The sequence below is a fragment of the Nymphalis io genome, chromosome 24 (genome assembly GCF_905147045.1).
Source record: "Nymphalis io chromosome 24, ilAglIoxx1.1, whole genome shotgun sequence".
NCBI classification, from domain to species: Eukaryota; Metazoa; Arthropoda; class Insecta; order Lepidoptera; family Nymphalidae; genus Nymphalis; species Nymphalis io.
The window spans coordinates 8,006,878-8,034,219 of NC_065911.1; the positions used below are offsets into that span (position 1 = coordinate 8,006,878).

Sequence of the window (27,342 nt, forward strand, 5' to 3'; positions counted from 1 at the left end):
ATGTAAATTTAAAAAATACTCGGAATGTGAATTCTATATAGGAAGAAACTAACTACTCTAGAAACCTTTTACTCGGAATAAAAAATATATTTCGTTTTATTATTTATTCGTTATTTTGACATAATGAGCGGAAATTAATATACAGACAGATGCATTAACAGTTTATAATTGTCCAATTGTTGGGCAACATACCGCCTATCCTGTTTTGAAGCAGGTTTGGAGCACTTTCCACCGCGTTGTTTTACTACAATACTACTGCAATATCTGATGATATGAAGATATTCATGTTACATCGACTCATAAAAAAAAAAACAATTTTTAATTAAACATTTTTAGTTTCCATATCGATAACAGTAATAAATACTTTAACTAACTATAAGTTCGCGTCACATTTCAATCGTCAATTATCTATTGGCAGGAAACCTGCCTCTTGAACTGATCGTCATTGACTGGAGTCTCATTAGGAAGTATACAATTTTAATTAAGATGAAGAGTTTCTTACCGGTTCATCTCAATATGAATCCGATTTTCCGGCGGTTGTGTCGAATTGATTTAAAATCAAATGCATATATATTTACTTAAGCAAGTAGTACTTTATATAGATTCTATGGAAGGCTTTGTCTGGGTAGATAGTATATTCTACCGCTAAACAGCAATACTTACGAGTAGTAGTGCAATAAAAATGAACAATATTTATCTTGAAATTGTTAACTCCACCAGATTCTTGGGAGTAATCTTAGACTCAAAGTTAAGTGGAGCCCCCATTTGTTTGCCATCACTAGCAGGAAGGCTCAGCTCCGCAGTTTATGCTATAAGTAAGGTTAGGCAATTGCACTGGGACAGTTATCGAAACTACCTGAATTTCTTGCCGATTCTTCTCGGCAGAATCCACATTCCGAATCGGTGGTAGTTCTTGACGATTCAGAAGTATTTGTAAAAGTCTATTTGTATAGAAAATGTTTTGATTTTGATTGAGTATTATTGTGTTACAGTTTGAAAAATGAATGAGCGAGTACTACAGGCAGTACATTGGCGGTATAAATTATTACGTTTAATATTTCTTACAGTGCTTATGTTTATGCGGTGTTGACCGCTTACCATCAGGTGATGTTTAGTTTGATGTTTGTTTGTTATCGATATACTCTGAAACTACTGAACCAATTTTAATAATTCCTTCACCTGTACAAAGCAACATTGGCTATATTATGTACAATCAATAATAATAAGACTTTAGCCTGATAATAAGATTTTTTTAAACAAATCAGAAGAAAAAGCTCCATCAAGCTTTTTTTATTAAGTAAAAAGTTAAATACCCCGTTGAAATGACACGATGGCAGATTTTGAAGAAATTTCGGGACAAAGTGAATGCCACAAGCCAAGCCGGGGTTTAAGCTAGAGATATATAAGTATCAACTATATCAAGCCCTCTGTAGAGTTATTCATCATTATTATTAAACAACAAACAACATGTCTGACACAGTACAGCACAATAAGTAGGATAAAAAGTAATCATAATATATAATTAATTATTAACGTTTCAAAATATATTTTTCACGAGAATACGCCAAGTCATCATGACACCGACGATTCATTGAAAATTCTCATACAAAAGCCGAAATCTTTGAGAGATGACAAAATAGAAAATTTATTTTAGTAAAGTAAGCCTGCAGTCTTTTCAAATGATGGTACTATTTGATTAAAATTAAAGCATGTAAATGCTGCTGCTGTGCAAAGTCTTACTCTGCTTTAGAGGTTTAGAGGAGAAGGTTAAAAGCTCATTCTACACTCAATTTTCATGTACTAAATCTGTGTTGTAATTCATTTCGAGCTCTGCGTTGAAGGAAAACCTCATGCGAGGTGTATCCACCAACCTGCATTCGAGCACTGTAGTAGAAAACGCCAAAATCTACTCCTCAAAGGGGGGAGGAGGCCTTAGCCCAGCTGTGGGATATTTACAGTGTGCAAAATATTTTTTCTGGTTCAAAGCAAAGCCTTTAAACCCGTTTATACACACTCCGTACTGGATAACATTTTAACATAACAAGTAGTACACATAGGTTTGTGGAACTTCGCATTAGTCGAAAGAATATGACAGTTATATACATAAGCTAACTTGCACTAAATATTGACAAATATTCCACGTGAAGCAATCAGTTTAGTGATGAAAGGGGAATGAAGATCTACAAAGTATAGTTCCTGAGATCCACACACATACGAAATTATTATAAAAAAATTATCACTCGTCAATAATACTACGACTCAGAGATATTTTATTGTATACGGTACGCAGACAGGCACGTGGGCCACCTGACATTGGCCTGGTGGTCATTGGCATTGTAATCATCCCTTACAGCACCAATGCGCCACCAAGCTTGTTAACTAAAACATGTCCGTTGTATCTTTTTTTTATAGAATAGGAAGGCGGACGAGCATATGGGCCACCTCATGGTAAGTGCTCACCAACGCCCATAGACATCGGCAATGTAAGAAATGTTAACCATCGCTTATATTACAAATGCGCCACCAACCATGGGAATTAAGATGTTATGTCCCTTGTGCCTGTAATTACACTGGCTCACTCGCCCTTCAAACCGGAACACAACAATACCCAGTACTGCTGTTTTGCGGTAGAATATCTAATGAGTGGGTGGTACCTACCCAGACGAGCTTGCACAAAGCTCTACCACCATATCTGTAGTTATATTGGGTATGTTCTTACTGTTGAATACTGTGCGGTAGAATTATGAGTGGTTAACTACCCAGACGGGCTTGTACAAAGCTTTATCACCAAGTAAGAAGTTTTTTGACATAACTATTTATTTACACTTACAATTACATAGATTAACAATAAAGATTCAATTAAAATGTTCACCGTGTTGGTCCAAAGCCAGGTAAAAATATTTAGGTATTTTATTCACAATAACAGATTTATTTCAATAGATTAATGAGATCATTAAAAAATCTTAATAGTACTAAGAAACAAAAAAAAGTAGTATATTTATACTTTTATCGCTTCTAAAATTTTATTAATTTTTTTTAATTTTTATGAAAAAAAAAATACTAGTCTACTAAACTTCGGCTTACTTTAATTACACTGACTCACTCACCCTTCAAGCTGGAACACATCAATATAGAGTATAATTCTAGTAGCAGTGGTGTAATTGATAAGTGGATTGTAATCCCCCGGGCGAGGACAAGCCCTAAAACCGAATACTGAGTATAATCTTCAACACGCACAGATTGCACTTTAATTAGCCAATCAAAAAAATGACAGAAGACTAAAAATGCTATCCTAAGAATTCGACCGATAAAAATAATTACATCACTAGGTGATAGGGCTTTGTGCAAGCCCGCCTGGGTAGGTACCACTCTTCGTTTACAAGATTTGCGGCGCATTGGCGATGTAAGTAATTGTAATAAGTAATTCTTATATCGCCCGTGTCTATGGGCTGTGGTGACCGCTTAACGTCAAGTAACATTTACTCGTGTACCTAACTATAACTCAAAATAATATCGAAATAATAGATAGATACACCAAAGTACACGAAAATATATATACTGGATAAATTTTAAGACATAATCCTACAGTAACAGCCTGTTAATGTCCCACTGCTGGGCTAAGGCCTCCTCTCCCTTTCGAGGAGAAGGTTTGGAGCTTATTCCACTACGCTGCTCCAACGCGGGTTGGTAGAATACACATGTGGCAGAATTTCAATGAAATTAGACACATGCAGGTTTCCTCACGATGTTTTCCTTCACCGTCAAGCACGAGATGAATTATAAAGACAAATTAAGCACATGAAAATTCAGTGGTGCTTGCCCGGATTTGAACCCACGATCATCGATTAAGAATCACGCGTTCTAACCACTAGGCCATCAAGGCTTTTTTATATGACGGATTATGACATAATCCTACTTTCCGCTTATCTAATTAGCATCAATATTCAAATTGTTTATACAGAACCATCGTACAGAAACCCGACTCCAAAGATACACATCAAATATAATTAACAAACAAGTTCGCAATGGACTGTATTAAAAAAAAAACTCAACTTAATTATTTATTATAAATAATACCTTTTATTTTCATTATTTTTTAAAAATCTAATATTACGAAACACGTGTATTGCCAAAACTAGAATCAAGGTCGACGGGTGGTTGTAATTATTATATTTTTCCTTTAGATAAACAGTCAGGAAGTCGATTTTAATAACGCGAAACGAGTTTTTGTTTACCTAACCGATAAAAGTTGAAAAACTTATTGATAAGAAGTTAAATTTGGATATACTGATAATTTTCTATATATTTTTTTTTTGGTAAACGATTTTTTTGCGGATAGGACAAAGGCATTTAATATATAAAGAAATGGAGGGCTAAGTATACGTAAAAATTATTAATTTTGCATATGTGTTTTAATTCAGGTCTTTAATATCAGAAAAACCACTACCAATGTTTATATAAAATATAAATAATTATAATCAAAGTTAACTCGCACAAATACATGATACCTAAGATTTCTATAAATTCTTATAATTATTTTATCTCTACAAATGTGTCACCTGAATACATTTGAATGGAATTTATTGTAACAAGACTTGGTATATATGATTTTATAATATATTATTAAGAATCATCATAAAAAAATAAATCTCTATAATGAATATAATCACAAACAAAGTTGTAGGCATAGCTAACATTATGCTAATTAAAATCAATCCATATTACAGGAAATCTTTAAATTATAATTAATTCCCAATAAATAATTTATAATCAATTTAAGGATATTCAAAATATTAACATGTTGTTGAAATATCAATACATTTTATTAATATATATATACAACTAAATTAATTTTATTGTAAATATGTTATATATATAGGTACAAACCGCTACATCTATGTAGTCACCATCATCGTCGTCCCGTTGGAGACACATCCAGGAATCACAGTTTATATCAGTTTTTATCTCACTTCACTCAAGCTGTCAATAAATAATATAAATAAATTGTGACCAAGAACAGCGCCCTGCGGTACCCCTCGCCTAAGCTCGTGAAATGACTGAAGCGCTACGCCTTCTGATGTTTTGAATTCAATCTGTAACAGTACAGAAAAACAATAATAAACTTCACTGCCAGTAGCAACGAGTACGTAACGCTAGGGATAAATATGGTATAAGTAATCAAACGCTGTTCATAATTCGACTTTACATAGTGGAATTAGAGTTTATTTTCATTTGACGATCTGAGCAGATGTTCGTGGTTGTTTTATGGGGTACTGGTTGATTTTTTTTTTAATGTTTGTGTAAACAAACCTTTAAAAGTATTACGAATCCATTAAAATTATCAAAACGATTTTACTTTAAGTATTATACCGTATTCTATACTTTGTATAGCTGAAATTGATAAATGTATCTCTTTGCTTTTAAAAGAGGTTAATATTATAATTATAATTTTCTTGTATTTAAATAAATGTGTAACAAGTAGCGGAATCTGATCTAGCTTAAGGTAAACTCAATTTGAGTCTCATCTGATTGATTAAGCCGAGATGGCCTAGTGGTTAGAATGCGTGAATCTTAACCGATGATCGTGGGTTCGAATCCGGGCAAGCACCACTGAATTTTCATGTGCTTAATTTGTAATTATAATTCATCTCGTTCTTGACGGTGAAAACAGCGTGAGGAAACCTGCAAGTTTCTAATTTCGTTGAAATTATGTCACATGTGTATTCTACCAACCCACATTGGAGCAGCGTGGTGGAATAAGCTCTAAACCTTCTCCTCAAAAACTCCTGGGCTTTAGCCCAGTAGTGGGACATTAACAGGCTGTTACTGTACTGTATAACAATTAGATAAAATACAGTTTTTCGTTTGTAAACAAACAAAATTAGGAGATAGATAAATTGTATTGTTTTAGAAATACACTTTACAGAATAATTAAAAAACTCATTTCTTAACATAACATATTAATTTTCTTTGAATATAATCGTGTATGTTATACCTGAACACTTCCAAATTTAGACTGGTTACCTAATGTCAATAGTTATTTGTATCAACGGTAATTGTTTTGGTTGACACACGACACCAAGCGTACACACGACACACGGTCGTGAGATTTGCTAAACAATATATACCATAACACAAAACATAACGTAACTTAATCGGTTGACGAAATACACTGCTGACTTTTATAATTTATAAACAATGAGAAAATTAAAGCAACGCTTGTCACGTCACGTCACATCAATAGTCTATATTTAAGGCGGGTGAAACTATGAAGCGCGGCTACATGTGTCATTATTTTATATACTAAAACCTTCTTTGAAACACGCTGTATGTTCTGATATAAGTAAAATATAGTTTTTTTTTTCAGTTAGGCATTACAAATGGCTCCTCGTTTATTTATATTGATTTCTTAGTTAATGGTTCCTAGTTTGTTGTGACAAATAATCTAATTCCAGCCAACATTGGAGTGTTCTCCTAAAGTGTACTCCTAAGCCTCCTAAATAAGTAACATTGTTATTTTCTACGTCAACCGATTATTGTAAAAAGGTAATAAAAAACTTGCTACTAGTGGTTTAACCAATTGGGTCACTCTGAATACAAAGGACACTAAGAACAATCTAAGGGTAATCTAAGAGCAAAAAAAGAAATTATTTTATTATATTTCTTATTTTAGCAATGAGTAATAACTGTACACCCATTTCTGTAACGCTCTTGATTACAAGTAAAAATAAATAAATAAATAATTTTTATTAAAAGAAGCAATATAAAAACTCATTCTGTAAGAAACAAATGACTCGACCTAAAGTCGATCGAACATATTTTAAGCGCGAAACCATTTAATAATTGAATTATTGTATTGACAATTTCTAACATTTCAGATCGCAGGTAACTGCGTTTCGCGATACGTTTTTTACAGAAAATCAATTTATGCCATTCATATAGGGTCGTAAGAGTCCTACGATCACCTAAAAGGTTATTCCTGAACCGCCTCACACAAAACGAGCATCTAAACCTAACAAATAAATTGTATTAATTTAACGTATCATGTAGTTGAATTGGTAGCAAGGAGTAGGTAACTATTGACTTTCATACTGGTTATATCAGTAGAATCTACATTCCGAAGATTTTTCAGTCTCACAGTTAATCCTGTAATGTGACGATCCAAAGTATTTATTTTTTATATATATATATTTTATATAGAGCTTTTTAAATAAATATAATGATAAATAAATTGATAAATATTTATAAAACATCTCAAGTTACTATTGAGAGACTAATAATAAGTTTTTTTTTTAATTTATCTTATATTTTATTACAATAAATTAATTATTTTCAGATGTTTTCATCATTATTATTATCATTTCTAGAAATCCATTTAAATGATCGTACGGATTATATATTACAAAGAAACAAACATACATGAACTAGCATTAAATGATAAAGTTTTATTTGCTATATTTATACACTAAGTATTTATGTACATATATATATTTATCGGCAAAGTTTTGTCATATGCAATTAAAGTTTATTTATAAATAATAATATCATATATACATTTCAATATATGTAATAATTTAAATAACTCATAAAATGCGGAAATATTATTAGTTGGTAACAGTGCCATCTATTTAAAATACACGAAACTAACATTTAATTCTGAATAATACTAGCACTGCCATCTATGTCTGATAACCTGTACCATTGTTTTTTTTTTCACCGTCACGCCTGTTGCATACTGCCATACAATTGTTTACACAACAAAAGCCCCTTGTTTGTTTTTCGCTAGACGTTTCCTGGTTTATTTTGTGTGAACTCGCGTTTTGTATGTGTTTGTGTTTTCACAGCCGCTTGTGTTCGTACATAAGGTGTTGTTCATGTTCAAGCAGTAATAAATTCTGTATCGAGGTATTGCTTATGTTGTAACGAGTATGAACAACTATTATTGATTTATTTTATTACGATTTACTTATTAATCATGATTCAATATTTTATGTGTTCGATTGAAAGAGCAATTTGTGTAACAATTAATTAATCCTTATTCATTATATGTGATAACGTAAAATAAAGTAATCGTAATGTAACATTATTAAAGAATTTACATTTTTCGGATTTCCTGTGTTACCGTCGCGCAACCGTTCAGAAATTAGCCAAATTCGTTTAAAGCTGTTAAAACCGGATTTCACACCTTTCGATATTCTATAACCGTTTAAACTCGTAAATCGATCAAAAGGAAGTGTCAAATGGTATAAATGAAACTTAATATGCACCAATTCAAAAATCTTATTTATTTCCGACTGAGCTACTAGGCAGAAAATTACTTCGGTATTGCATTATTATTTTCAAAGGTAATTATAAAACACTTCTTAAAATATTATACTTGTTAAAATATCAAATTGTAAAATTATTCAAAGCGGTCGTTGCCTACACGTTTGATACTTGTTTGATAACTTTATTAATTACGCTAGCATATTTTATTACATGGAATATAAAATTATGTTCAAGATAACTTTACATACACAGTTAAATATTGTTTCTGTTTGGGTTGGGTTGGTAAATAGTTTATGTATTACTATTTTTTTATAACAGATGATATATTTCTACAAGATGTTTTATAACAAGCCCAAACCTCTTCAAGGCATAAGGTATTAAAAAAAAAATTTTCTGCCTCCTACTCAACTTCAAAATATAAAAGCAATTACTTATAAAAAACATACGCTTAAATTTCAAATTTTCAATGATTTTTTTTATTTTTTTAACCATATTTATTTATATTATTTTATAGAAAAAAATATTCTAGTTAAGGCATTTATAAATATACCCTAGTATTTTTAATAAGGAAACTAAAAATCGAAACGATAATTTTTAATTTGTATTATGACATATGGTAATGCACGGTCTAGTGTCTAAAATATAGAGTAGGTTTTTTTTATTATTAGTATAAAGTTTCGTCACCATTTATGACTATATCGCTCTGTAAGGTACACAAGCCGAGATGGCCCAGTGGTAAGAGCGCGTGAATCTTAGCCGATGACAGTGGGTTTAAACCCGGGCAAGCACCACTCAATTTTCATGCGCTTAATTTGTGATTATAATTCATCTCGTGCTTAACAGTGAAGGAAAACATCGTGAGGAAACCTGCATCTGTCTAATTTCACTGAAATTCTGTCATATGTGTATTCCACCAACCCGCACTGGAGCAGCGTGGTAGAATAAGCTTTAAACCTTCTCCTCAAAAAGGTAGAGGAGTTCTTTAGCCCAGCAGTGGGACATTCACAGGCTGTTACGGATGGTACACAAAAGAGTTTTATTTCTTAAAAGTTAACATTTTTTAGTCAACTTGTACAATATTTTCGTATTAGTACTGTTAGGAAAAGCCATAAAAGTTACAAACTGAACAATATTTAAGGTAATTTCCAAATACTGATTAATATATTTGTATATGTTACTCGTTCGGAACAAACTTCAGTAAAATATAGTAAATATCTTCAATTACATCACATCCGGTTAGTAATTGGCTGTTGTTACTAAAGTAGGTTATCATTGAATTTTGTTTTAACATTTGCTTGGTGTTAGCTGTGGTGGTACGTACAGCCTCATCATATATTCTACTGCCAAGTAGCAATACTCTGTATTGTTTTGCTCCGGTACGAAGGGTGCGTGAGCCAGTGTACAGGCATAAGGGAAATACCATCTAAATCAAAAAATTGTCGCATTGGTGACGTAAGGAAAGTAAGTAAAAAAATTATTGATTTCCAAGATGTTCCATACTTGAACTAAATATACGTACGAATATGATAGGATCGACCACCGGCTTAAGGTGTTATACTAAAGTCAAAGTCGCATATTAATTTTTGACATTTCGCGACCTATTTCTGCGGTGTCTCGAGTTCGCTCTACAGAATAGCCCTACTGAATCAAGGCAGAAAAGGATATGATTCATTAAGCGGCCATCTTGAGTCTTGACGATGTGTAGGGTGCTCACATAGTCAGGTTTTATACGAAAACATTTTGATATTCGTGAACGTATTTATTTACTTGAAACTTTAAATATCATAACAAAAAATGTTTAAAGTAAACAACGGTAAGAACTCTTTCTTATTAGTTTTGTTTTTTTTTTTTCTTTGAACTAGTTTAGATTTCTTTGCGCATAATTAAATAAATAATCGAGATAAAAAATGTGTTACAATTTTTTTTATTTAATCTATCTAAAGCCGTGATGGCTCAGTGCTTTGAAAACTCGAGCAAGCAACACTGAATTTTCATGTGATTTTTTTTTTAAATAATTCATATCGTTTTCCTAACCAAATAGGAGAGTTTCAGCCTAGCAGTGGGACATTTACAAGCAGTTACTTTATTTTCTATCTACTTAATATAAACGAAATATAGAGAAGTGTGCAAATTTTAGCTCAATAGGTTTTGTAGGTCTGGTAGAAAATTTAGTTACAATATTACCACAATACAATATTATTACAAACATACTCTATTCTACGAAATAACTTCACCATTATTTGTGAAAGTCAGTCATTTTCGGGCGCTAGTCGAGCGTAATATATTGTCAATGTCACGAATAACAGAGATGACATTAAAAAAATAATCGGTTGGAATTTTTGTTGTGTTTTTTTTATAGAATACATATCCCGTTCTTGCGTGATGAGTGGCAAAAATTTGACGTATGTAATAACAGCAGTAAATCATTTGTTTTTCTTTGCGTACACAAACGAATAGGATAAAATATATCTGTTTTATACTATATAATTCATAAAATTAAGTCCTTCAGTTATTATTGATCAGAAATTTAGTAATTCCAATTAGACGTGGTATTCATTATCTGTGGCAGACCATAAACATAGACAATTGACAAGATGTCGATATTAATCTCAATTCTGGCCGCGCGCCAAAATAAAATAATCTTGTCAGGCTCTAACAAATTAAAATAAAAAACCACAAGAGTTTTAATACCAATTATTGTAAATTATGGTATAGAAAACAGATAGAAACACGATAAACGCTTTTAATTTAACAAATATGCAAAGAATTAGACCTTATAACCTTATAATACTCAGTTTCATTAAGTTAATTCTTTAAGCAATCATTTATGTAACCATTACCGTGATATAAATATAAATTAGAAATCGAGATAGTGTATTTAATACTAATAATGTCCTCCAGACCGATTTCGGCCACTTTAGATTAGCCAACTACGCAGGAGATATTATAGTGCACAAGTGTGTGCGCAAATACAGGTGTACTCTTTATTCCCTAATCCTCATAAACCGATGGGACGGCAATCCGACATGACCAGGAAGTGTTCAGGCGCAGGACCAACGGCTTTACATGGCTCCGAGGCACGGGGTGTACACACTTTCAACTTCCAGACTCCGGGCTGCTACTGAGAATTTTCTGAGAGAAAACCTAATAACTTTTTATTGGCCCGACCTGGGAATTAAACCCAGGACCTCCGGGTTTGCGGCCTTACATCAAGCCACTAGACCAACGAGGCAGTTAATACTATTTATATTATGTAATGTATATAAAAAAAAACGTAAAATTATGTATCTTGATTACATCGTAAAAAAAAAACTAATTCCATGGCTTTGGATATATTTTTAAATTGAATTGCTTGGTCTTTATACTTGATACATATACCTTTATACAAGAATGAATTGACTATTACATACTAATATTACTTGCTGAAGAGTGTGTTTGTTTGAACTCGCTAATCTCAGGATCTTCTTGCTAGATGAAATAATCTTTATGCGTTACATAACCCATTTATCGAGGCAGATGGAATAAATAAAATCATGTTACCAGATAGAACCAGTATTTTATTTATAGGATAGGTAGGGGAACGAGCATATGGGCCACCATATACCATCGGTATGTGGTTACCAACGCTCATAGATATTGGCATTGTAAGAAATGTCAACCATCGCTTACATAGCCAATGCGCCATCAACCTTGGGATGTCCCTTGTGCCTGTAATTACCCTGGCCCACTCACCCTTCAAACCGGAACACAACAATACAATAGAATATCTGATGAGTAGGTAGTACCTACGCAGACGAGCTTGGACAAAGCCCTACCACCAGGAAAAGAAAAGTAACGCTACAACGGGTAAAACCGCGTTTAAGTTAGCTATTATAAGTAAATAGCTTATAATATTCGATAGAAAATATGCATATGTATATAACGGTACAAATAGTTAAAAATAACAACGGGTTTCTATGTATACAATGAAGTAATGAATATTTAGATGGTAATGTTTACTTTGTATATTTGTCTTATTTATTATATGTTATATCTTTTATTTTACTTTCATAACGGATGTCCCTGTTTGTTTTAACATACATTTTTAAAACTGTTTTAGCATACTTCGTCGAATGTGGTTTTTTTTAATTATTATTTGAATAAATTTAGCTAGCATATGATGTGACGCGCTAACCAACTTGAATATTACTGGTACTGATATTATGTTGAAGATAAGACCACTGTTTCGTCTTATGGGACATGACAAATGACTGAGTTTTCCAGGTCAAAGTGACTATGAATATAATTTACACAATTGCGAATATTAGATTAACACGTTCGACCTAACTAACTTAATGTTTTCCTGCTATTGTAATCTGAAAACTATTTTAACTGTAGATGCGCTTTACTTGTGATAAATTTGAATTTCAATCACTCTGATGTATAATTATTTACATGATTGTCAATTGAAGATTTACTGTCTTTTTCTCTCATTGGGATAATTCCATTGTACATTGTAATTTTTTGATGATCGTGTGTTCAAATCCGGGCAAGCACCACTGAATGTTCGTGTGCTTAATTTGTGTTTATAATTCATCTCGTGCTTGACGGTGAAGGAAAACATCATGAGGAAATCTACATGTGTCTAATTTCATTGAAATTGTGCCCATGTGTATTCTACCAACCCGCAATGGAGCATCGTGGTGGAATAAGCTCCAAACCTTCTCCTCGAAAGGGAGAGGCCTTAGCCCAGCAGTGGGACATTAACAGGCTGTTACTGTTACACTGTAATTTTTTTATTTAAGTATACGTCTTGATAAAGATCATTTGTGTGCAATTATAAGATTTATAACAACAATTCTGCTTAAAGTGTCAATATTCTATTGAAAACAATATCCGATCTCAAGACTAAATTAAATAGAACATTAACATTTGAGTTTTTCCCGGTTTTCCTCGGTATAATCTACATTCCGACCCGGTGATAGCTTTATATTTACAATACTTTAACATGATCTTGTAAACCTGCTTGAATATATAATTATTTCATTTAATTTGTTTTGATCATTTTCTCAAACAAACTATTACAACTTATAAAGAATTTGAAAGTCAATAAAAATATTAATTTATAGTGAAAAAATGGCTACTTGTCATTGGGTATTCATGTTTTTTTTACTTTGCTTAATTGCTTACATTGAGTAAGCTGCTTATTTCTTGGAAAGCTGGTTATGATGTTAGTTACGTTATATTTTGCATATGAATAATTTTTTTTATTCAATTTTGTACTAATTGCTTGTTTGTGGTAATATTTTTTATTAAAAACTTCGAATACATTTCTAGGAAAATATACACTTTAATAAAAAAAGTTTATAAAATTCTACGTCTAGTCATTCTACTCTCTAATTGGTACCCAACAAACTCTTCTTATATGCAAACGAACAAATAACCATTTTCAACTTTCCAAGAATAATGTATAGCCTATTCCAATCACGGGAGGAATAAAGACAAACAAACACCGTGGAATTCTCGAATAATAATAATAATTCATTATGGTTTCGTGAAAAAAAGCGTTTTGAATGTCAGCGAAGTTTTTATTGGAACTTTGGAATTTCAATTAAAGTAGATATAAATAGTTAAGTGGAATATTTTTGTATTATAAATAAAAGTATAATAAACCAAGAACTGTTTGTTCGAATGAATAAACAGTTGTTCATTGCACTGAACAGTGCTTAATATAACGCAGCTGTAAGTGAATCGCATGAAATAGTTATGTAAATCTAAGTTTTGTTATTCCTTGGAGTAAGTTATCTTACAATCCTTTAATAATCCTAAGATATGAACCTGACCTTCGTGTAATAATTTACTGGTGGTAGGGCTTTGTGCAAGCTCGTCTGGGTAGGTACCACCCACTCATCAGATATTCTACCGCAAAAGCAGTACTTGTTATTGTTGTGTTCCGGTTTGAAGGGTGAGTAAGCCAGTGTAATTACAGTCACAAGGGACATCCCAAGGTTGATGGCGCATTGGCTATGTAAGCGATGGTTGACATTTCTTACAATGCCAATGTCTAAGGGCGTTTGGTGACCACTTACATTCAGGTGGCCCATATGCTCGTCCGCCCTCCTATTCTATAAAAAAAGACTCATTTTTTACTGGACATAATAAAGCTGTGGCGACCAATATCGTTTGGTAGTGTTACGACTATGTGTGTGATGACCACTAAACTCTTCCATTGGTCATATGTTTTTTATCTGAAATGAAATATTTGAAAATAGCAGGAATTAAAGCTTATATGTACGTATGTGTGTGTGTGCGCTTGTTTGTATGTATCTCTTTCTCGTTTTAACACTTTACCTTTTTATAATGTATTTGAAAAGATAGATTATTGAATACAATTTTATCAAAATGGATCTAGTTATAATTTGGTATGAAGCGAAATTGAACCTCAAGGAACGATATAGGCTACTTTTTTATACCTAACACCTGAAACACGCGGGCGAAAACTAGTTATCCAGTTATAAATAGTTATAAAACACCAGTTTTGTACGTTTCTTTGTACATTTTTGTTTCTCACTTTAAGTTAAAAACAGATTATTGAATACGTATATTTTATCAAAATGGACCAAAATGTACATAAGAAAATAAATTAAGAAATTAATTTATCGAAAAGAGTCCATGAGGGGAAATTTTCTTAATTTGTATCTATTCCAATAGGACTTTGTCTGGGTAGGTACTACCTACACATCAGATATTCTACCGCAAAACAACACAGATTTGTTGTGTACCAGTTTGAAGGGTGAGTGAGCCAGTGTAACAACTGGCACAAAAGACAAACATCTTAATTGCTAAGGTTGATGGCGCATTGGCAATGTAAGAAATCGTTAATTTACCACCAGTGGCCCACCTGCCGATCTGCCTACCTATATTAAAAAGGTACGATATATATTTTATCTACACGTACGTATTTCATCTATTAAGCAAATCTAGTTTCAAATATTTTAACCTCCAAATTAATGTATCTCTGACATACATTTTCATAAAAATTGTTGTTACAATGAAAAAGATAAAATACGTATGTTTATTTAAAAAAATCACAATCTTATCTTTTGTTTATGTAATCTAAATAGATATTTGCGAATAAAGAAATATGAAATTACAAACTTATAGATAAGCGTAATAAAATACGAGTTCCATAATGATTTTGTTGTATAACATCGTTTAACTAAATGTTTTTGAAGGAATTCGTATACATAAATTAATGCTATCTCTTGTTCACGTAAGGGGTTGAAAGGGACAGAAATTATGTTTATATATTTGTCGAAACAGTTCGAAAATTGGTTACGAAGGATGCGTAATTATGTTAACGGTAGCATGCGAAAGCGATCCCGTGGCGCTCCTCTTTAAGACGGAAAGGGTACCGCTGGTTTTTAGTGGGTATTCCGATGTTCGGGGCGCACTCGGCGCCTTGGACACTGGCGAGCCCCACATACCCCCCCACTGTTCCCGTGAGGGAAACGCGTAAGACGTTTTTCCAGCGTACCCGTGGCGCTCCACGTTAACGTTTTTTAGTGGGTATTCCGACGTTCGGGACGCAACTTTTTGTTCACCGACGAGCCCCATATACCCACATACATAAAAAAACCACCACGACCAATTTTTGCAGTGAAAATGGTCGCAAAATGTCGAGTTTGTTCAGAATAGCTCTACAGTTGTGTCAGTTGAATGCGCCCGTAACAAAATAGATGCTAGTTTTCTCGACAATGTTTTCGTTAATCGCAGAGGAATAGATTACTTATAAAAGAACGTAAATCAAATCTAATTACAGTATATTCAACTTACAAGGACTTTGAAATCGTCATTATAGGTTTCAATATTATGCGAACATCGGTTTGGAATGAAAATCCAACGAGAACAGATAAGAAAATCACTACCTAGTTAGTTTTTAATTTGGATTTATTAGATATAAATATTCTAATTCGAAAACAATTTTTTTTTATTTATTCATAAAGTTTTTTTTTTATTCTATAGATAGGCGGACACGTGCATTGTAAGAAATGTTAATCATCGCTTAGATCGCCAATGCGCCATCAACCTTGGGAACAAAGCCGTTATGTCCCTTGTGCCTGTAATTACACTGGCTCACTCACCCTTCACAACAATACCAAGTACTGCTGTTTTGCGGTAGAATATCTGATGAATGGATGGTACCTACCCAGACGAGCTAGCAAAAAGTCCTACCACCAGTAAAACGTAAACTCACTCATAAAGTCGAAGCTAAATATCAAACTGCTGGGTAAACACCTGAGTTATTCAGCGTTCTTAAACTGAGTTTATTACGCAACGCTTCTTGAATCGATATACAAATGCCAGAATTACATCGGAATCAAATTAGGTAAGTATAGTAAAAACTCAGTAACTTGCCTGGTTGGCGGAATTAGCGACCTTCGATTTAAGATCCACGTGTTCTATTCCCTTAGTCGTATCTGCTATTATATTATTACTGTATAATATATTTTTTTATATAATGCGATTTTAAATTTCATTTCGACTATTATAATATTTAATGTAATATGTATATTAAGTATGTATTTAAAATAAATTAAAGAACAACTATTTTTATTATATTTAAAATTAAAAAAAATATTTGCATTACAAATTTATAAGAAAAACACGCCGTCTAAAAGATTGTCCTGTGGCATTGTACTGAAGACGCTGGCACTATTGCCTCTCTGCACCGCTAGACTCAGCCTTATAAATAACAATACAGATAGAAAATGTAAAGTAAATTACATAAAAAGTTAGTAAAACTTAAGTAAAACATGAAGCGAAGTGTCGTGTTACGCAATTTTTGTTTGTTAAGAAAAACAATGAACTATGGGAAAATGACTCGCCTTTCTTATTCTTAACACACACATAAATAATGCACTGTAATACGACATTAGGACGCGTTTACAATGATTTTATATTTTTTATTTCCATTTTTCGATGATTTAGTTTGTTTATACATGAAGTGCGAATTATGCCAATGCGTATTTAATTCCTTGAGTCTCATTTTATGTTTTTAAAAGGATATACGTATGTGTATTATTTAAGCGAAAGCCTGAATGTTAATCTCAATATCGCGAAACAATTTCAGTTGAATTATAATTTGTTTGACAACAATCGGTGACATTATTATTAATCCTAGTTAAAGTTTTAATTATTACATTTAATAATGAGATTAAAAAAAAACATCCCTAGGAAGCCCATGACAACCATGACCTCTCTTAATCCGCCCTCGCGCATTATATACTCTTTAACAATAAATCTGACTTGAACAATTTGATTGCAAAATATAATTAGATAATTTCAATTGAAGACTGTTGAATAAAAAAGAAACATAGGCTGCCAAAATCTTTGACAGCTTTTATATTTAGCATAAAATACCTTCTTTTTTTAATTTATTCTGTCTTCGTGTAAAGGGAGAACCTCTAGACGGAATTCAACAATAATAATATCCTGGGACATTATTCACACACGGCGATCTGATCCCAACTATGGAAACCAGACAACTGATATACTACATATACTACTTTTCTTTTGTAAATACATACTTATATAGATAATTACACCCAGACTCAGGACAAACAGACATGTTCATGCACACAAATGTTTGTCCTGGGTGGGAATCGAGCCCACAACCTTCGGCATGAAAAGCAAGAATCCACGCCAACCGGCTCAAATATATAACCCGGATCAATGAAATATAACCCGCATAAAATATATTGTATTAACAATATATATTTCCTAAGTCAAGTAAATATGTACGAGTGAGCGTATCTCTACACGAATACATATGTAATTGTCTATGTGTGTACAGTTTATCTGTTTGGAGTAAACAAAGGAATAACTTGAATTTGGAACTGAATATGTGATTTCAACATTTCCTAGACAATTATTATTATTACATAAATAAATTATAATTAAATGTTTTTTTTTTATTTATTAAAATAGGTTGGCTGACTGGCAAATGGGCCAATTGTAAATGGTCAGCAACGCCCATAGACGTTGGTATTGTAAGAAATATTATCCATCCTTTACATCACCAATGTGCTACCAAACTTTGTTACTAATAATATGTTATGTGGCTGTAGTTACCTCATCAGATATTCCACCGCTAAGCAGCAATAACTAGTATTGTTGCGTTTCGGTTTGAAGGTTGAATGAGCCAGTGTAGCTACAGGCACAAGGGACATAACATTCCGGTTGCCAAAGTTGGTAGCTCATTGGCGAGATAGCAATGGTTATTTTTTCTTACCCCACCAATGTCTATTTGCCATCAGTTGGCTCATTTGCTTCCGTCAGCTTATAACATTAAAAAAACTAACTTAATCGTATATGCATATAATGTTCAATCTGTCTGTATGTGATCTTGTGACTTCTACTCGGCTTGTCCAATCTAAGTTGCATATATATATCTATTTGGCCGTGAAAATAGTTCGTTCGAGGATCTGATAGATGGCGCTTTACACAAGTTACTAAGTATAGTTATATAATAATTCAATTGTATTTAATTTACAAACATAATCCTCAAGTCGTCATATTAAGGATTAAATTTGATTTAAAGCTACCCCCGGGTCGGATTGCATATTCTACCGAGAAGAACCGCCAAGAAAATCAGTAGTTAATCTTTTTCGACAATAAACAGTTTTGACAGTGACGGCTAACTTCAATCATTTTGATTTTTACATTCGTCTGGGTAGGTACCACCCACTCATCAGATATTCTATCGCAAAACAGCAGTACTCAGTTTGAAGGATGAGTGAGCCAGTGTAATTACAGGCACAAGGGACATAACATCTTAGTTCCCAAGGTTGGTGGCGCATTGGTGATGTAAGCGATGGTTAACATTTCTTACAATGCCAATGTCTATGAGCGTTGGTGACCACTTACCATCAGGTGGCCCATATCCTCGTCCGCCTTACTATTCTATAAAAAAAAAATAACCGACGGCTTGTCTCATACTAATATCGCTATCAATTCGCTATTCAACGAAAAAGCATTACCCTCCTCAACAGCTACGTAGTCGGATAAATACATCAATGACGTCATCAAGAAACGACAATACTGAATATTCTGTTGTCCTCAGCACGTGCCGCGTTTAGGATTCACAACGGGGTCGGAAATACAGATAGTTATTTAGAATTCGAGGTCGCTATTATTTAGGTTGTTTTGTTTTATCAGTGGCAAGGCGCAATTTCGTATTGTAACTAGTATATGCGATATATTTAGATAAAACTAGCTGAAAGCGGTATCCGTTAATGCCGTTGGAGCAGACGAGTCCTAGAATGGAGACCGCGAATCGGCAAGCGCAGCGTAGGGCGCCCTCCAGCCAGGTGGACCGACGACCTTAAGAAGGTGGCAGGCACCAACTGGATGCGGAAGGCGGAGGACAGGGAGCTTTGGCGCACCTTGGGAGAGGCCTACGTTCAGCAGTGAACAACGATTGGCTGTTGATTGATTGAAAGCGGTATCGATGTCGTCAATGATTATTTACCTTTCTTATATATAAAGCTCTTTACGGGGGATAGGGCTTCGTGCAAGGTCGCCTGGATTGGTACCACCTCTTCATATGATATTCTACCGCAAAACATCAACACTTAGTATTGTTGTGTTCCGGTTTGAAAGGTGAGTGAGCCAGTGTAATTACAGGGACATACTTCATCTTAGTTCTCAAGGTCGGTGGCGCTTTGGCGATGTTAGCGACGGTTAACATTTCTTACGGTACCAATGTCTAAGGGCGTTGGTGACCACTTACCATCAGGTGGCCCATATTACGCTCGGTCGCCTACCTATATTATGAAAAAAAAATTGCGGTTTTGTTTTATTTACTATTTATTTTGTAAGTTATTAAAGAATTTGCCGTGTTATTTATGATTGATTTTTTAACATTTTTTTCCGGTCATGTTGAAATAACTAACTAACAAAATTGTAAATTTTATGTTTATTTTATTTTTTGCATGATTTTCACATTAGTCTACTTTAGTACTTTATAACTTAAATTCATTTGAGTTTAGTTCAATTAACGAAGCAATTTAAATGAATCACATAATTATCTGCTATTATTTAGCTCGTCTGGGTAGGTACCACCCACTCATCAGATATTCTACCGCAAAACAGCAATACTTGATATTGTTGTGTTCCGGTTTGAAGGGTGAGTGAGCCAGTGTAATTACAGGCACAAGGGACATAAATCTTAGTTCCCAAGGTTGGTGGCGCAGTGGCTATAAGCGATGGTTGACATTTCTTACAATGCCAATGTCTAAGAGCGTTGGTGACCACTTACCATCAGGTGGCCCATATGCTCGTCCGCCTTCCTATTCTATAAAAATAATAATATATTAACTAACGTTTATATAGATTTTTTTTTAAATTCCGAAATACTGTTACCTAAGTTTCTTCTTCCCTCCCTCCCCATGAACAATAGAGGCCTGATAGAAAATATATGAAACCTGAAAAGAAAATGTCTTATATATTCAATATAGGAAGTTTCAAATATATGCCGGAGAGACAAAAAAAAATGTGTCACCGTATCCTTAATAGAATAGCATTATTTTGAAGAAAAGAAAGCTGGTATAATTACACTTAATGAGACGCTAGAAATCAGAATTGCTGCAACTCATATACAGAGCAAAAAATAAGGAAGACGAAGTGTGGGTGAGAGATGAATATTTTCTAGACTAAAAGTCTAGAAAATATATAACGCTAACAATTGATTGCTTAGGGCAACAGTATCAATCACAGTAGCATGCGAAAGCGATCCCGTGGCGCTCTTCGTTAAGACAGAAAGGGTACCGCTGGTTTTTTAGTGGTATTTAGTATTCCGATGTTCGGGGTGCACTCGGCGCCTTGGACACCGGCGAGTCCCACATTCCCCCCAACTGTTCAGTGGGGGAAACGCGTTTTTCCAGCGTTAACAGTGTCAAAATTTCAATTTGCCTTAATGATCGCCGAACTACGAACGAAGATGCCACCTTAAGAAGAAGATAAGAATCAAAGAAAATTGTCCAGAGTACCAGATCATATATAGCTTAATACAGTTAGATTATTTAATTGTTAGATTATTAAATTCTGCGCACTGTCCTTTTCTGTTGCATTCTGTCTTCCTTTTTAATCATATCCTTAATTAGGGTGTAATATCCTTGGATGTTTCATTATGTACATGTATAAACTACAACATTATTATATTCATATTTGACGTAACTAGTAATGTCTAGCTCCTGTCTTCTTCGTTGGTCTAGTGGCTTGATATAAGGCCGCAGACCCGGGGGTCCTGGGTTCAATTTCAAGGTCGGGCCAATAAAAAGTTATTGGGTTTTTCTGTCAGTAAATTCTAAGCAGCAGCCCGGAGTCTGGAAGTTGGAAGTGTGTACACTCCGGGCCTCGGAAAGCACGTAAAGCCCTTGGTCCTGCGCCTGAACTGTTTACGGTCGTGTCGGATTGCCGTCCCATTGGATTATAAGAGTTAGGGAATAGAGAATGCACCTGTGTTTGCGCACACTCTTGTGCACTATATTATCTCCTGCGTAGTTGGCTAATATCTGTTGAGATGCCGTGGCCGAAATCGGTCTGGAGGACATTATTATTATATTGTCTAGCTCTGATTCTTTTACAAAATTGACTGATAACCCGATTGATAAGAATTGAATTTAAACATACAATTGGCATAAAAGATAATCATCGCTGCTACAACAGACGGTTACGTAACAGTGTCCCACTTTAATTCCTAACCTTGTCAAAATTGAGGACAAATAAAAAAACACCTGTGCGCCATCTAATAATTCAGCATTGTCTGTATATTTGTTGTATATTTTTGCAAGGTTCGGCCGATAATGTTATCGCGCGTCACGCCTACATGCACACACACTTGGGGCAATATTAATATTTTGTTTGTTACTAAGTTGCCTAAAAAAATAAAAATGTATCTTTTTAATACGATATGTTTTATATAATTTTTTTATATACAAGCGTAAAGAATAGTTTATACTATTTTAAATCTTAAGTCAGTTACACACGATATTATATTGTAAGCAAGCTCGCGTTTAACCGTCATTTATAATTAGCATAATATTATGCTATGATGGGTACAATATAACGGGTTATTAAGCCATGTAGTGTCTAATAAAATTTTACATACTTGTAAGTTTTCGCCAGAGGTTTTGCTAGCGTGCTAGGAACGGGAGGGGGGAGGTTTGTTCGGTATGAAAAGTAACTTTCAGGATCATGCTTGCTTCCATATCATTAAAATGTGTTTCTTGAAAGCGTAACAGCATATAAACAGGGTTACTAATGCATTTATAATATTAATATAGAGTGACAGCAACGAAACCAATTTTATTATCAGAAACTTTTTACGTACAAACGTTACACGGACGTTTCACTTTCATGTTTTATACAAAGATATATTGATAGATAATAAAGATAAAAAAAGCCTATAATATATAATATAGAGAAATTCTGTAAGAACGAATTTAACTCACTGCGGAACGCAATCGTGAAATCTAAGAAAGTTTTAAGCGACATTGACTATAATAATAATTGTAACATATATTGTACACAATACAAACATCAAAATCGCGTAACTGTAAATCGGTTTTCAACTTTTCAAATCAGATACGAAGGTAGTTCTCACAGAATAGAGCGCTGTTGCTCGAAATTTAGCCTTTAGTCTATGGTATTTGACGAGTTAATACCATAAACAAGAAGAGGGAAGTTTACATAAGCCTTATCTATAAAAGCAGGTTTAAAATACACAAATATTAACTTAAACAAATAAAAAATAAATATACCAACACACATATTTACACTTAATGAAGTCATAGTGATTTAAACATAGATAAGATAGAAGAGGAGAATTATGTATGTTCTACATTTCACAATGATTACACTATTTCCTAGTAGGTCAGGACTTGACATGGTACCACCTATTTAATAATTTAACTAAGAAATACCAATGTCTTTCATAAAATTACTGGTGGTTGAGCTTTGTGCAAGCTCCTCTGGGTAGGTACCACCCACTCATCAGATATTTTACCGCGAAACAGCAGTACTTGGTATTGTTGTGTTCCGGTTTGAAGGGTGAGTGAGCCAGTGTAATTACAGGCAGAAGGGACATAACGTCTTAGTCCCCAAGGTTGGTGGCGTATTGGTGATGTAAGCGATGGTTAATATTTCTTACAGTGCCAGTGTCTATGGGCGTGGGTACCACTTCCTACTCTATAAAAAAAAGTTAATTATTAACTTTTTTTTATAATTTTGGTGCTGTCTTTTTTTTCTTTTTTTTTCTTTGTGCTAGCCCGTCTGGATAGAGGTAACACCCCCCCCTCTCAATCGCCAAGCAGTAAAAAAATATATTTTTGTGTTCCAGTTTAAAAGGTGAGTGAGCCAACTATAGGCACAATCGACATTACATCTTAATTCTTAAGGTGCAATGACCATGTAATGAACCAACTTGTTAATGAAGTATACATAAATTGCTACTAAAATGTTGTGTTATTAGTACAATATTTTAAAACATTAAGATAATCAAAGCATAACTTCTGGTGACCCAAGAACTGGCGCTTATTTAGCCCAAAGGCTGAGTCTAGCGGTGCAGAGAGGCAATAGTGCCAGCGTCTTGGGTACAATGCCACAGGACAATCTTTTAGACGGCGTGTTTTTTCTATAAATTTGTAATGTGTATTTTGTTCTTTCTTTTTATTTTAATTTCGTATATTATAAAAATGTATGTACATAGTTTTTAGAAGTAATTAAAAGAAATAAAATTTGAATAATGTTCAAGCATAACTAAAAAGCTTACTATTCCATTTTTTTACACAGAATATATAGATATTTCATTATTTTAAAGATTTAATGAAATGTATGGTTTTAGTAACTCGCAAATAGATACTAACGTAAAAATTGGCAGTTATTTTGAAATCAGAACTACAGAATACAGACTCCAATTAGGTAAAAAAAAAAAGTTTTCACATTATATATTTAAAGTTACTTTTTTTTTAGAAGGTGTAATCTTTAAAGGAAATAACAGTGATAATACATAAGTGGATAAATGACTCGAGCCAGATATTTAGTCACTAAAACCGACATCGCTGTAAGCAAATTTGAGCCTTATTGATATTTTATTTAACTGTATTTGTTTGCTCTCTTGCAAAAATGAACAATTTAATCTTCACAGTGATGGAAGTATGTAAGGTCATTTTTATGATCATTTAACATAGTATATATATCATTTTGCGATTGGTGACTTGTATGCCGTGACTGCAAACGGTATGACGCTCTTTCTACCGCCGCTCTCTACATCCTTATGTGGTTTGTGTGTGTGTGTGTATATATATACTTCGTTGCTATTGTGTATTATTATAATATTAAGAAAAATATATTTAATTCATTAAACATATCCAGTGTTTTATTTTATTGGTTTTATTTAAATACAAATCATTTCATCTACCTTCCGTCCTTCGATAAGGTTGTTTAATGTGTATAAAGCCATGATTGTCAAATAGAAATATAGACACAATTAATATCTTGTATTATTCTTAGACCATTTAGAAACGTCTTCTATCCATGACAAAGTGAGGATCAAGTGTAAACCAGGGTGATATGAAACCCAAGAATATGGAGGGTACAAGTGAGGAGAAGTATCATACGAGTCTCCGCCAATACAAGGAACTACCGAAATGTATGAAATAAATTCCATAATTTGGCCCAGGCCTCTTACCTTAAAATTAGGGACGCGGCAATTTAAAACTTTGGACAGCCTAAAAGTCAGTTAGGAAACCCACACTCACTCACTTCTTACTACATCATATCCAATCAGTACTTGCCAGTTGACAGCCCTAATCTATTGTGTGTGTGATGCCGTATTGCTTTCCTGTACTTGTATTTACAGTGGGAGGGATAGCTATATGCAAACAATTACTCACGAACACAGATTAGTATCTTCCTCACAAGTATTGAAAAGTAACTCACTTTTAGATCGGTATTACATACCGTTGCGCCAAAGAGCTGATACAGCATCCATCAATCGAATGGATGGAATGGATCGACGTGGATTCAAAGACAGGCAAGCACCAATGAATTTGAATGTGCTTCATTGTTGTGTATGAAAACATCGTGAGGAATTCATCAGACGGTATTATGCCATGTGTTTCCACCAATCAGCAATGGAAAAGAGTGAATGAGCTCCAATCATCACGTTCATCTCTCTTTAAGAGAACTTTGGTCAGCAGTGAGACATTTATGGTTAATTTATTTGACTTAACTGTAACACGAACGTATTTAGCTCAATAAGGTTGTTATTCGCTTAACGCACTGTATAATATGTTTCTAATGTAAATTAATCACTTAAAGATAGATTCATAGTAAAAATCTGTTTACGTTCACGTTCTACTCGGTCCATAACGTCATAAGTGCAATACTTACACTTTTAAAACCTTTCAAGAATTTTATTATTAATGTTTTAATAATAACAAATATCAAAATGAACATCTGTTATAATTTATTATAATCTTAAATTTAAATGCAAAGAAGCCGTCCACTTTTATTATATTCAATCCGTAACATTTCATGTTCATTAAGACAATACACTATGTACATATTTCATACATTATGTGGATTAATTTGAAATAAAAAAACCCTTTTATATTTGTCGCAATCGAGTAAAGTCCACACTCGAACATTCTTATAAGCATGTCGTAACTTTTTTTCTTGGTTAAGAACACGAAGGAAGTTTTCAAACGGCTTAGTACCCCTGTTTTTGTACCCACCCTCTATTTGCATTTCTCAGTCTCGTTTGACTAAATATATAGAGCAGAGAGTTCGTTAGAAGTGACATTTGAGATGATAGAATGTATATTTTTAAATAACTTTAGAAATAAGTTTCTTATCCGTGCAACGTATGAATAAAAGGCGGTAGTGACATTCATATTAAACGTGGTAACCACCGCCTATAGACAGTGGCGATGTAGGAAATACTAACCGTACCTTACAACACACATTTGATTATTGTTTTTGCGCACTTTCAAATATAAAAATAAACTGAAAACCAATATTCTGTTTAAACTCAACTATACTTTCGCCACTAAATTATACGACTTAAATTTTAACCTTTTTAAAGGCGGATTATTTAAACATTGATTGCTCTCATTCTGACATAATTGATTTGGCATATGAAATAAGAAGACAGCGATAATTTAAACACAAAACTATCCTATCATCCTTACTAATAAAAATAATATCGCTGGATACCAGTTACAAGTACAGTACAGTATACAGTAACAGCCCACTGCTGGGATAAGGCCTCCTTTTCCTTTTGAGGAGAAGGTTTGGAGCTTTTTCCACCACGCTGCTCCAATGCGGGTTGGTAGAATACACATGTGGCATTCAATGAAATTAGACACATGCAGGTTTCCTCACGATATTTTCCTTCACCGTCAAGCACGAGATGAATTATAAACACAAATTAAGCACATGAAAATTCAGTGGTGCTTGCCCGGGTTTGAACCCACGATCATTGGTTAAGTTTCACGCGTTTTAACCACTAGGACATCTCAGCTTTTTCTCGGTTACAAGTACATATCGATTTATTTATTTTATCTGTAATTTTCAAATTCCTTTTTCAAATGTACAATTCATCAATAATTTGAATATAATAATAATACACAACTTTATTAGCCATTAAATATATAAAAATTAGCTAAAGCCGTGATGATATTCGTCAATTAAGTCGGAAAAAGTCGTGCATCTTGAAAGCTTCAACGTGTGCGTTATAAACGGCCATCAATTACCATAAGACCAGGGTTTCCGTGACGGCAACTTTTTTATTGTGGTGTTAATTTGACATACGACGCAAAATTAAAATCCTAATAAAACCTTTAAATAAAAAATTGGGAAAAAAATAGCTATCATATGGAAAAAATTGATATAAATATAAATTGAGATAATTGTTTCTAGGTAATTAAGTACCATTCGGGTATATATATGTAATAATTTGTCATTAAAAAGCAGGTACCTATATACATGAATTCTTATATATGTATTTATTCTATAATGTATTTATAT

General features: G+C 33.5%; 1 protein-coding gene across 2 annotated transcripts in view; it reads right to left on the reverse strand.

Moving 5' to 3' along the window:
- Nucleotides 1-27,342, reverse strand: part of LOC126777864 (forkhead box protein P1) — a 78,263-nt gene that overhangs the window by 45,269 nt on the left and 5,652 nt on the right. For both annotated transcript variants that reach the window (XM_050501113.1, XM_050501112.1), the window contains exon 2: nucleotides 4,888-5,093. In XM_050501113.1, the coding sequence (XP_050357070.1) occupies nucleotides 4,888-4,935 (48 nt within the window). In that variant the 5' untranslated portion in view covers nucleotides 4,936-5,093. The remainder of the gene's footprint in view (nucleotides 1-4,887; nucleotides 5,094-27,342) is intronic.